This window comes from Hyperolius riggenbachi, chromosome 8 (genome assembly GCF_040937935.1).
Source record: "Hyperolius riggenbachi isolate aHypRig1 chromosome 8, aHypRig1.pri, whole genome shotgun sequence".
Taxonomy (NCBI): domain Eukaryota; kingdom Metazoa; phylum Chordata; class Amphibia; order Anura; family Hyperoliidae; genus Hyperolius; species Hyperolius riggenbachi.
In genome coordinates this window covers 46,041,125-46,053,858 of record NC_090653.1, presented here as the reverse complement: position 1 = coordinate 46,053,858, position 12,734 = coordinate 46,041,125, and the positions used below count along the sequence as shown (strand labels likewise).

The window sequence follows — 12,734 nt, the reverse complement described above, 5'->3', positions numbered from 1 at the left end:
ATTGCTTGCATGGCTACTTAGAGATCCGTTGTCAAACACGTCCATCCCTAGGATCATATCCGAGGATGGCAGCGAGTTTGATGACCAAGCCCACATAGAACAAGTCTTTCTGCAGTACTATACACAGCTATATACCAGTAGAGTTACCTATTCTGACTCCCAATTAGATGCCTTCCTAGATACCGTCCCCTTCCCCAAACTCTCTGAGGAACAAGCTAAATTGTTGGATGCACCTCTGACCCTGGATGAGATCCTAGATGCTATCTCCGATATGCAATGCGGCAAATCACCCGGCATAGACGGGTACCCGTCAGAATACTACAAACATTATCATACAATCTTGGCCCCTAAACTACTAAAAGTCATAAAAGCAGCCTTTGATTCTAGCTCACCCCCAGTTTCGTGGTCCGAGGCCTTAATTACGTTAATTCTAAAACCAGGAAAAGACCCTTCTTGCTGTACCTCTTACAGACCTATCTCGCTAATCAATGTAGATGCAAAAATCCTTGCTAAAACGCTCGCCAACAGACTCAATAAATGCATCTTATCCATTATACACCCGGACCAAACGGGCTTTATGCCAGGAAAGGGTACAGATATCAATCTCAGAAGATTACACACAAACCTTATGATCGGCCACGATAATGGGGGGGATAGGGTGGTGGCCTCACTGGATAATGAGAAAGCCTTTGACTCGGTGGAGTGGGGGTACCTCTGGAAAGTAATGGCTAAATTTGGCATCGGAAACAATTTTATAAAACTGATACAACTCCTTTATAAAAATCCTATTGCTAGACTCCGAATCAATAACAAAATATCCAAAACCTTTAAACTGACTAGAGGTACCAGACAGGGGTGCCCCCTCTCCCCGAGTCTGTTCGCCCTGGCTATTGAGCCGCTAGCAATCATGGTTAGGCACTCTACCAATATTGTGGGTCTAAAACTGGGAAGATTAGAGGAAAAAATTTCGCTCTACGCGGATGACGTTCTATTATACTTAGCTGATTCAGGTCCCTCTCTGACCGCGGCTATGGAGACCGTCGACCATTGTGGTCGCTGGTCAGGTCTAAAAATAAATAAGGCAAAATCCACTATATTCCCATTGGATGACAACTCCTTATCCAATCGGAATCCTGACTCCGTGCTGCAGTGGACCGATAAATTTACATATTTGGGGCTAGTAATACAAAAAGACCTTAAAACGTTTCTGCCCAATAACTTTATCCCCATTATTAAAAAAGTGAAAGATAAATGTAACGCCTGGCAGAACTTACCTCTAACCTTGATAGGGAGAGTTAACGCCATAAAAATGATGCTCCTGCCCAAATTTACATACGTTTTTCGCAATTCACCAGTGTGGATACCCCAAAAGTACTTTACTGAAATTAAAAAAACCTTGCTTCCGTTTATATGGTCTAATAAACTCCCGCGCTTATCAATTAGTACCCTGAAATTACCAACTAGAGACGGAGGCCTTTCTATGCCTAATTTCCACTATTACTTCTTGGCCTCATTATTAGTCACTGTCCGTTGGTGGTTCTCTAGGGATGAAAATAATCCGGCCGTGGTAATAGAGGCAGCCTTAATGGGATCGTATGAGGCTCTTCTTAACTTACCATTTCGAGGTCCCTCCTCCTGTCCTCTTATCACAATAGGCATGAAAACCACACTACGAGCTTGGCAATATCTTCATAATAAATTCCACACGTCGCTTAGGTGGTCTCCGTACACACCACTGTGGGGAAACTCAAATGCCCCCCCAGTTCTCTACCATTCCGGATCCAGCACTTTGGGCCAAACATGGTATTAAAATTTTAAAAGACATAGCCCCCAATGGGACCTTACTGCCCTTTTCAGACCTACAACAACTATACGGTTTTCCTCCTCACATGCGCTTTAGATTCCTGCAACTCTCACATGCATTCGGCTCACAGTTTGGTGGGGGAAACCCTGCGACTAGAGTCTGATCCACTTGAGGCTCTTCTTATAGTAGAGAGATTGGTTAAACCACTATCAGCTATATACGCGGAACTCCTTGCCCAACTGGGTTATAATACAAATAAAATATACAGACAATGGGTCAATGAACTAGGGGAAATAGAGGAAGTGGAGTGGGAGGAGGCGGTGGGCAGGGGGGCGGAGGTCTTGATCTCATCCAGGGACAGACTAATCCAACTAAAGTATCTCAATAGAGTATATTTTACTCCCAGCAGACTACATAGAATCAATAGTTCCCATCCTGACACCTGTACTAGATGTAGAGCAGCAGAAGGAACTTTTTTCCACATGTTCTGGACCTGCCCAGCATTAGCCAGATACTGGAACCAAATTGAAAAGACTATAGAAAGCCTATTAGACACGCCTTTCAGACTTGAACCAAAAATGGCCATGTTGGGCATTTTTAAAAAAAGACAGCTATGGCAAATATAAACAAACAATGATATTTACACTTTGTCACATTGCTAGAAAGATTATATTATCTCACTGGAATCAGATTACTATACCTACTAAAGCAGAATGGCTTAACGCAGTCAATAAAATCCTCTCTCTTTGCAAAATGACCTATAAAAGCCGGAACTGCTCTAAAAAATTTGATTATATATGGTCTGGGTGGTGTTATAAATACTGTAGGGCAGTGTTAACGGATATCTAATAAGATACTTTAGACAAGACATTATAATATATACTTTCCCCTACACGAATTTGATGCATAAAAGAAACCAATTACCGATGGGCCAGCCTCCTCACTAATATATGGAGATACTCACTGGATTGACTCTGCGGAGTGGATGAGATTTATGTGAAGATAACTCGAAATCTACCTTTCTGTATAAAAAAGTCCTGACACTATGTATACTGTCAATCTCCTACATACTATCAAGCGCCTTGATTTGATATTCAAAGAGAAGTTCTACTGTTTAATATGCGAGACTATCTTGTAAAAAATGATACATGGTCCCAGGCTTAGATATGAGTTGAATATGCTATAATTCATATCACATGTAATAAAGATTCTGATATTTTTCTTCTTTCCTTTCTTTTTCTTCTTTTCTCCCCGCTTCCCTTGATGTTCTATTTGAGGGGAGCCACTCTTCCTTCTCTAACCCTTTCCTCTTAGGAGCATACTAACTTACCAATAAGTTATGTTCTGACATGTTAAATGTTGAAATGTTTTTCTATGTTATGTTTTATATGCAAACAAAAAACATAATAAAAATTTACCTGTTAAAAAAAAAGCACGAAGGAATGTTTGTCAAGCATAAGTTGTGAAGTTATTTGAAATAACTGAGATTATGTTGTCTGCAACAGTTACTTGGCAAACACTGTCCTTCATAAAGGGGCACTTAAGGTGTACCCGAGCTTCAGCAAAATCAGATACTTACCTAAGGAGAGGGAAGCCTCAGGATCCTATTGAGGCTTCCCTCACTATTCCTTTATCCCCCACCCCCCCACCCCCGAAGAATTATGGACAATACATTGTTGCTAATTGCATCGGGGCCGTGCAGCTCCTCTTCCTGGTTTATGCTCGCTCAATGGCCGACTGAGCCAACCTAAGAGCAGTAGCACAGAGCCGCGGGCTCACGCGACCTTTGCGTGCGCGTAAACCGGGAAGAGAAGCTGCGCAGCCCCGATTTGAAGGTGGGCTGCACTCAGCAACGGGGACCAAGGGAAGCCTCATTAAGACCCTGAGGGAACCTTAAGTGAACTAAAGGCATTCAGTTTAACTTACCTGGGGGCTCCTTCCAGCCCTCTGTAGTCCTGTCAGGTCCCTCGCTGTCCTCCTGGTCTGCTGCTGTGCCCCTTAATTGCATTCCCGTGGTCAGGCGCATTCGCAGTTTCAAGTTTTACAAACTGCTTATGTGCAAAGATCTCTCAGCCACCGTAGCCCAAGTGAGGCTGGAGCCCTGCATGCGCTGTAGCCCACACCATGGCTCAGTCGCCCAGCTTCAGAGGGGCACAGCAGTGGGACGCTGGGAGGACAGTGAGGGACATGAAGGACTACAGGGAGCTGGGAGAAGCCCCAGGTAAATTAAACTGAAAGCCTTTGGCTCACTGAAGGCTCCCTTTAAATGTATTTGTGGGCAGCTTCACAACTCAGACACACAATGCAAGTGTCTTGGAGTCAGACACTTGCAGTCAGTGATTTTCAGGCACGATTGGCTTCAGCCAAACGGTATTGTTCTATGAAGAAGGGAGGAAAGGCAAAGACTCTTCACAGAACATGGAAACAGCCCTCAATGGAAGCATTCTGCCATGGCCGACTACCAGTCACCAGAAATCTGTCAGGCAAGATGGGGGAGGAGGGATGGGTACTATACAGAGATCATACAAGTGACTACAATTACATATCAGCTGTCAAAAGTATAATATATGCACAGAGCTGTAGGCATTTTAAACGGTTGCCAGGGCTACTGAGAAGCAAAATGGAGGGCATAACTTAGTTTCTATAGCAACCTTTACCTTATCTTCAGCTTATTAGACCAGCAGTACTATTGACACATCCTACAAGTGAGCATCTCATGATGCTGGTATTGTCATGGTGAGGCTTACATGCCACGTAATTGCTGCTTTCAGCTCTATGGATGCCTAGCAAAGCCAGCATAAGCATTACCACAGACTGTGGCTGACAATGTCCACACCTGGCCAGGTATCTCCTCACCTTCTGCTGCATTAGTGGTCCAAAGCTGGAATTCGGAGTGTAGCCAGATGTCTCAGCTCAGCTACACTGCAATAAGCAGATGTTATGGACTTCTTCACCTCTAGGTAGAGGCCAACACGTTCTTACACAAGGTTAATGTATTTACTAAAAGTGGGGCTTTTAGATTCAGATCACAACTTGGCCCTTTCCTGCCTTGTTTATGAAGAGGCGATTAAATTTTTACAGAAGTGGTCACTGCTTTTACAGTCTTCCGTAACCACCCTAAAGTGCTGATCTCGAGCTCCTTACACTGGAAAGAATCTCAGTTGGAAGAGGCAAGTGACTGTACATGGATAAGGAAAATAATAATAAACCAAATTTTTAAATTTAAAGGAAATCTGTAATGAAAAAAAAAAAACAGCCTTTATGGGGTAGTTATCTCAGGAGGGAGTAGCCTCTGGATTCCAATGAGGCTTCCCCATTCTCTTCAGCCTCCTGGATCCAGCGCTGACAGCCCCCGAACAGCATATAGCAATACTTACCTTTTCAGCTCCAGTACTGACGCATTAGAAGCTTTCTGATCGGCCCTCGGCGGAATTAGCTGAGCCCCATCGGGACCGCTCTACTGCGGAGGATTTTTCCGCCAAAGCCTGATCAGAAAGCTTCTACTGCGCCTGTGCTGGAGCCTAGAAGATAAATATTGCTGCGCACTGCAGCGCCTGCGCAGTGCAATTAGGGGGAATTTTGGGTGCTGCCAGCGCTGGATCCCGAGGCTACAGAGGGTATTGGGGGGGGGGGGGGGGGGAGGCCTCATTAAGATTGTGAGGCTTCTCCTTCCCAAGGTAAGTACCCCTCAGGGGCTTTTTTTTTTTTTTTTTTTGTTACAGATGCACTTTAAACTTCAGAATGATCTCAGTTTATCACATGGACACATACAGCACACATCTAATCACCTTGTGCTCTGGCGGCGGCCCCCGATGAGCAGGTGGACCTCTCTGAGGAGGAGCAGCAACGGGAGCAGGCGCTGCTGTCGGCTCTGGGGCCCGAGGAACCTCTGTCCAGGCTGCTTTGACTAGTGGAGGCTTCTCCTCTGTGGGGGAGACCTTCCTTGTGTCAGAGGCCTCCACAGCTTTCTGAGGCGGAGGCACCGAAGCCTTCTCATTGCTACAGACCGCGATCTCTCTGCTGAATCAGAGAAAAGAAGCACCGGATGTAACACAAGGCGTAAGTGAGCATTTAATCTACAAACATGCATCTTAGAATTCCAGGAGGAAAGCACCTCTTCTCCTCTGTGTCTGTGTCCTTCCCGTCCTCATCATCACTGAATTTCAGCTTCTCTGTGTAGTCCACTTCCTCGTGAGCCCCTGAAAGGTGAAGCAGAAACACTGGGTCACAGGCTGCACAGATGCCCATAGACACAGCTCAGGACAACATAGCGACTGTTTACCTGCCCATCCGTCATCCGCCTCCTGATCCAGCTCATCAAATTCCTTTAGGTCATCTTGCTTCAAGATAGATGGGCGGCTCACAGCTTCCAACCTGGGTGCAGCTTGAGAAGTGCGTGGAGGAGCCAGCCGAGGAAATCTACAAAGAAAGAAAAAATGTTTAATAAAATGTCGACAAAGAAAGACACCAAACTAGCGATCATGTATCGTATTTACTGAACACAGGATAGAGTGAAACCACCTATTCACAGGCAAGTGCACCTATTTATTTGCCCCCCCCCCCCCCCCCTTAAACATCAGCTGTACTCCCTGTTCAGGAGATGCCAATCAGCATATCTGGGTGGACAGGCCTAACACCCCTCTATTACACAGCTGTGACTCTTGCAAAGTCCAACTTTGTTCTCTGTATATATCGTCTAAAGCAGGGGTCTCAAACTCAATTTACCTGGGGGCCGCAGGAGGCAAAGTCAGGATGAGGCTGGGCCGCATAAGGAATTTCACAATCGCGGCGCATCGCCGCCTCTGCCCGCCCCTTTCACTCTTCCTTCACAGAGAGGGAGAGGCGCCGATCCATGCGGCGATTGACGTCAGGAGAGGCAGAGCTGCAGCTGAAAGATCTGCCCCTTCCAGGAAATGCCGGTGGATTGCGCCCCGGGCGATTTGGGGGCTCTGCAGCCCTCGTTTAGCGGGGGGGTGCGGCGGATTACTTGGGAGCACTGAAGCGAACTATAAAGAAGCTTTTGCCCGGGAGGGCCACAAAATATTGTATCGTGGCCGCAAATGGCCCGCGAGTTTGAGACCCCTGGTCTAAAGCCTCAATACAAGTACTCAACGTACCTGTATTGTAGACCAATGGATTAAGGGACCTCACTAGAACGTGTGGCACAGCTGTACACATGCTACATTATCAATGTTCTCAGGGTGGGCGGTTTGGTAGATTGTCTCTAGATTAGCCAACATTAAAAAAATGCTATGGTGAAAGCAAAAAACAAAACAAAAACACACAAACAAACAAAAAACCAAGATAATATACAAGAGACAATCAACACTTCCGGTCCTGCTGATTGGAAGAATCCACTTAAAGAGAACCAGAGAGGATCTAAACAAAAGCTATTATACATACGTGGGGCTTCCTCCAGCCCCATACGTGCTGATCGATCCCACGCCGCCATCCAGCGCTGCCCACAACTACGAGAACCGGGACCTCACTCTGCCGTCAGTCGGAGCCAGTCTAAGCATAGAGGTGCGCTCTATGCGTATTTCTGCAGCAGTGTATAAAGATACGTAGAGGGCGCACTTCTCCTGCATAGCTGGCTCCGATGACGTCAGCGACGGGAGCCGGTTCTCATAGATGCGGGCAGTGGTGGATGGCGGCGTGGGATCGATCAGCGTGTATGGGGCTGGAGGAAGCTCCAGGTATGTATAATAGCTTTTGGTTAGATCCTCTCTGGTTCCCTTTAAAAGGGCACTAGAACAAGATGATGTTGTTCCATTATCCCAACAGGACAGCATAACTTTTACCATAGAGTGTGTGAGTGTGTGTGTGTGTGTGTGTGTGTGTGTGTGTGTGTGTGTGTGTGTGTGTGTGTGTGTGTGTGTGTGTGTGTGTGTGTGTGTGTGTGTGTGTGTGTGTGTGTGTGTGTGTGTGTGTGTGTGTGTGTGTGTGTGTGTGTGTGTGTGTGTGTGTGTGTGTGTGTGTGTGTGTGTGTGTGTGTGTATAAAAAAAAAAAAGTAGCTTTAAGGCTCCTTTCACACTAGAAATCGCTAAACGCTAAGGATTTCCCAGCGATTTTTCACTGTGTAGAAAGCGTTTTTTTCCAGCGTTTTTCAAGCGATTAGCATTTTGTGATTTCTAGTTCAATTTAGCCTGCAGAATCACTCCAAAATCGCTCAGAAGATGCTGCAGGCAACACGTTTGCGTTTCAGCAAATCGCTTAGATGAGAACACTTCCATATACTTTCATTGTACCCACGTTTTTCAAACCGCTAGCGATTTTCAGCAGTGCTGAAATCGCTCTAAAAACACACAAGTGTGAATGGGCCCTAAAGTGACTCAGAGATGAAGTAATGCACAGCTTTGATACTTACCCGGGGCTTCCTCCCGCCTCATAACCACGTCTAAGTCCCACGCCGTCCAGCCGCGGTGAGCCCTGGTAACAGGCTCAAAGACGTCAGTCCATGTGCTCAGTAGACCTAGACCGGCATCGCCTGAGCCTGTTACCAGGGCTCACCGCGGCTGAAAGGCAGACCGTGGGAGGACGGCGTGGGACTTAGACGTGGTTATGAGGCGGGAGGAAGCCCCAGTATCAAAGCTTTACATTACTTCATCTCTGGGTCTCTTTAAACACATCTCTACCTCCCTACACATCTGAGCTGCGTCAGTGATAAGAATCCAACGGACTGGCTCACTGCTGAAACTCTACAGCTGATTTACAACACGGCAGCTCAGACGCTACCGACAGAGCCGTACTATGTAACTAGCTAAGTAAGCAGTTAAAACCTGACAGAACCGAAAGGTTTCGGACTGGCCCATCTCCACATGGGGATTCTCAGGGTTTTATTTGTATTCGAAAGCACCCCTAAACAACAATTGCTCAGTCCAACTGCCGAAATAGGGTGCAAGTACTTCAACTGTCATGAGCAGAGATCGGAGTAGAAACACCTGACCCCAATCACTCCCACCTGGGGCACAGGTTTTGGATAGACCGTGACCTCCCATACAAAAAGCTAATCAATGATCCGTGAGAAACTCCTGCAATAGAGAGCAATGCGCCTGTTGAGATGGGGAGGGGAGGGAGGGACAACATACACTGCACGACAGAGCAACTTCCAATTGCAGGGGGTGAGGAAAGGACCAATGGACTCTGCTACTGATAATCACTCTGAAATCCGGTGTAACAGACATTAAAGAGACTCTGTAACAAAATTTTAAGCCTTATTTCTTCTATCCTATACGTTCCTATACCTGCTCTAATATGGGCTCTGCCTTACTGCAGCCTTTCCTAGTTGCACAGTGGCTGTATTATCTCTGTTATATAATCTAATCTTCTTTCCTCTGTCGGCTCTGTCCGGCTCAGGCAGGAATGTGCTGCTCTGCTTGTGATAGGATAGAAGCTATACACACCCTCTCCAGGCACCCTGCAGGCTCTGTGTGAGTCGCAGACTGAGCTCCTCTCAGCCTATTACGTGCTGGTTAGCAGCCATGTCTTGTTTGTAAACACTGCCTAAAACTGGCAATTACAAGCCAGGATTGCAGCAGGGAGAGGCAGAAACAGCACAGAGGGGCCCAGGAGAACATAATGAATAGAATGGTATGCTTTTTATAGTAAGAATTTTAGAGTACAGATTCTCTTTAAGGGACATCACTAGAACGTGTGGCACACCCCCTGTACACATGCTACATTATCAACGCTCTCAGGGTGGGCGGGTTGGTAGATTGTCACTAGATCTTTAGCGACATCTGATCAACCCTGAAGCGCTTTTTTCTCTTCCTAACCCAGCCCACAGAAGCCTCTCTCGTCATCTCTCCCTTTCCCCCTGCAAAGCAGCAGGTGCGCCGGTAGTAGCAGATAGGTTTGTTCAGCCCTCGGCCTTGAACGGTCACTTAAATCGCTGCAGATTACAGTTCTTGTGTGTCCCTCCACTGCATCGTCATGATCAGAGGCAGCTGAAGAAGGGCACTTATCAGGGTCTTGGCACTATGGCTTCACATATGTCCAGCTTGGCTAATGAGGAGGCTTCCACCATTATACAAGACTTGGTAAGCGAGTACATACTTGCTACAGAAGCTCTTACCACAGTGCAACACACAGTAACCCTATTCCCTGATCAAGGCCGCATGACACAACTTTGCCGTTATTACAATATTTATGAAGCTGAACATGAAGAACTTTAAGCTGTGCAGTGGAGATCCTGTTTCACATGTGGCCTGTCACACTTCACCAGTTACTATACATTGCCAGAAACTATTCTCACAACCCATTCATATTTTATCAGGCCAACACTATATAGCCTTACTCAAGCTGAAAAAATGTGCATGGGTAGTATTGCCTTATGTAAAATTCTTTAACAAGAATATAATTTATAGCAAAAGAACTGCAGCTGGAATATGTACAGTCACGTGAGAGGCCAAAATCTAAAACAGTCTAAGCTGTGGGCCAAATGGTTTATTAATATTTAATGACTAGTCTCAAACTACCAGTAAGTGGTGTAACTATAACGACTGTGGAAGCCTGTTCCTCTCCGTTCTGCGGAGTAGTGCAGCTGAGCAGTGTAATATTTACCTGCGCCAGTGCGGCTTTGGGTCTCTTCTGTTCTTCCCAGCAACCGCAAGCACTATGGTGCGTACCTCTAACTCTGAATGCATGTCATGTGATTGGAAGCCGGAGGTATGGAACCAGAGCATGCAGCTGCTAGGAACCACAGAGCGTGCAGCTGCTAGGAAGAACAGAAAAAACATGACGCTGTGCTGGAGCAGATAAATATTACACTGCTCCGCTACTCTGCTATAAAAGTTCAGATTTACTTACCTAGGCTTTCTTCCAGCCCCCTGCAGTCTAACTGATCCCCCAACTCCCCAGGTGCCGCTGCTGCCCTTCTTAGAAAGTTTGCCATCTGCAAGACCCAAGCCTTGCGCTTCCTTGACCCTGTGGCCGGGAGCGTTGTGCACAGTTTAAGTGTTTATGCATTACGCATGCACAGAATGCTGCCAGCAATGAGAGTGTGATTGAGGTAGCGCATGGCCTAAATATGCGCAGTAGCTGTGACTGGAGTTCTAGAACCTTTCTGAGATGGCAGTGGCACACTGTAGGGGACCAGGAGGAGTTTGTGGGACCTGAAAGACTATCAAATCTTGAAGAAGCCCCATGTAAGTAACACTTTTTCTTCCTCCCTCCGTGCAGTAGTATGGAAAATCGTTAAGCGTAGAGGAGATTTAGCCCAAACCAAGCCCGGATTTACATCACAGGAGCCTATGGGCACAGATGTCCTTAAACTTCAGACTTCACCCTCCATGACCCTACAAACTCCTGCCAAACTGCACCGCAAGTGTGCTGGCTGTCCCAGCGGTCACTTCTCCCTTACTTCCCTTGCCAGTCATAGGTAGCTACAGGTGCCCCTTAGTATTAAGTAGCCATAGGGTACCCTCAGTAGTAAGTAGCTACAAGTGTCACTGACTGAAGGGAGTTCTCATCAAGGAAGACAAAGACAGCCACTCACAGAGGAAAGTGAGTCACCTCTCCATCATCAGGCGCCTATAGGCATGTGCCTACAGTGCCTTGTGGCAAATCCGACTCTGGCCTGTTATAGCAATTCTAAAACTGAATGATAAAAAAAAAAAAAAAAAAAAGGTTAAAAACAAGACTATGCTCATAGCATCAGGACTAAGAATTCTGAAAACTGCCTAATGAAACTGTTTAGTCAGCAAAAGTAATCATTTTTACAGTAAATGTTGTATTTTTGTGTCCAGACAGGCAACAACTGAATGGTGAAAGCTGGAATGGTATTGGCTGGTACTAGCGCAAGATTCCTTTCCATGCCAGCTACATGGATATAAATCAGCACCTAAGAGCAGACCATAGGTTCCTCAATACCTGGGAGCATCAGGTCCATGAAAGCGGAAGGCTCCCTGCGGCCCGTACGGAGGAGGGAACGGCAAATATGGGGGATACATCTGCAAGAAAGAAGAAATCTGTCAGTCTGACAACCCACACAGCCCTTCCTTATAGCAGGAGACAATGGCTCGGTGAGCTGACCCCCCCACAATCAGCACAAATAAAAATTCCATCACGTTTGGTTAGTGTTACGTTTGTGCCCATTTGTGCTGCTTTCATTTTGAAGATAATAGCACTTCGTATTTCCAAACAATGCCATCACCCAGCACCCATACAACAAACTACAGGCATGAAACTGGCATGGGTGGGTAGTGCTCTGCATGTGCTCATTTGTGCTACAAAAATGATCTTTCTATCGTTCACTTAGCCTTTGCGATGTTGTAGGGGGGGCCGAGTGAACTTTTGACCTTTATAAAAATGTGAATATCTCAAAAACTATAAAGGATAAAAAGATGATTTTTGCAGCACAAATGAGCACATGTATACCCAACCATGCCAGTTTCATGCTTGTAGGTATTGTTCTGGAAATAAGTGCTCTTATCTTCAAAATGAACGCAGCACAATTAATTGTTGCAGCCCAAATGGACACAAACGTAGCACTCACCAAACTAGTTGGAATTTTTATTTGTGCTGATTGTAGCCCCCCCCCCCCCCCCAACTGCTTCAACGAGCTGGAGACAACATAACTCTCATACTGGAAGAAGGAGAAAGAAGTTTTGAATCAGGATACCATTTATTAGCCAACTGTGAAGAAAAGGAGTAAACTTTCTTCTAAGTTATCCAATAAATGGTATCATCCTAAAGGTGGCCATACATGATACAATTTTTCAATTAGATAATTTAGTTCGTTTATTCCATTAGATCGAATATAAACATTTTTCCAGCATGTTAGATCATTTTTCCCGAAAAAACGGGATAATCGTTCGAATTTCTTGATCGAAAAAAAAAATATTTTCAACTTTCATTCAATTCGATCATTTAGATCGAATAAATGGGAAAATCGAACGTTTTTATTGTACCGTGTATGGGCACCATAAC

General features: G+C 45.7%; 1 protein-coding gene across 4 annotated transcripts in view; it reads right to left on the bottom strand.

The window, feature by feature from the left end:
* PRRC2A (proline rich coiled-coil 2A) overlaps positions 1 to 12,734 on the bottom strand; it is a 120,007-nt gene that overhangs the window by 50,284 nt on the left and 56,989 nt on the right. For 3 of the 4 annotated variants that reach the window (XM_068250360.1, XM_068250362.1, XM_068250363.1), the window contains exons 8-11: positions 11,676 to 11,755; positions 6,087 to 6,223; positions 5,919 to 6,003; positions 5,593 to 5,824 (exon numbers count right to left, since the gene is read on the bottom strand). In XM_068250360.1, the coding sequence (XP_068106461.1) occupies positions 5,593 to 5,824; positions 5,919 to 6,003; positions 6,087 to 6,223; positions 11,676 to 11,755 (534 nt within the window). The remainder of the gene's footprint in view (positions 1 to 5,592; positions 5,825 to 5,918; positions 6,004 to 6,086; positions 6,224 to 11,675; positions 11,756 to 12,734) is intronic. The other variant, XM_068250361.1, reaches the window with a different exon arrangement.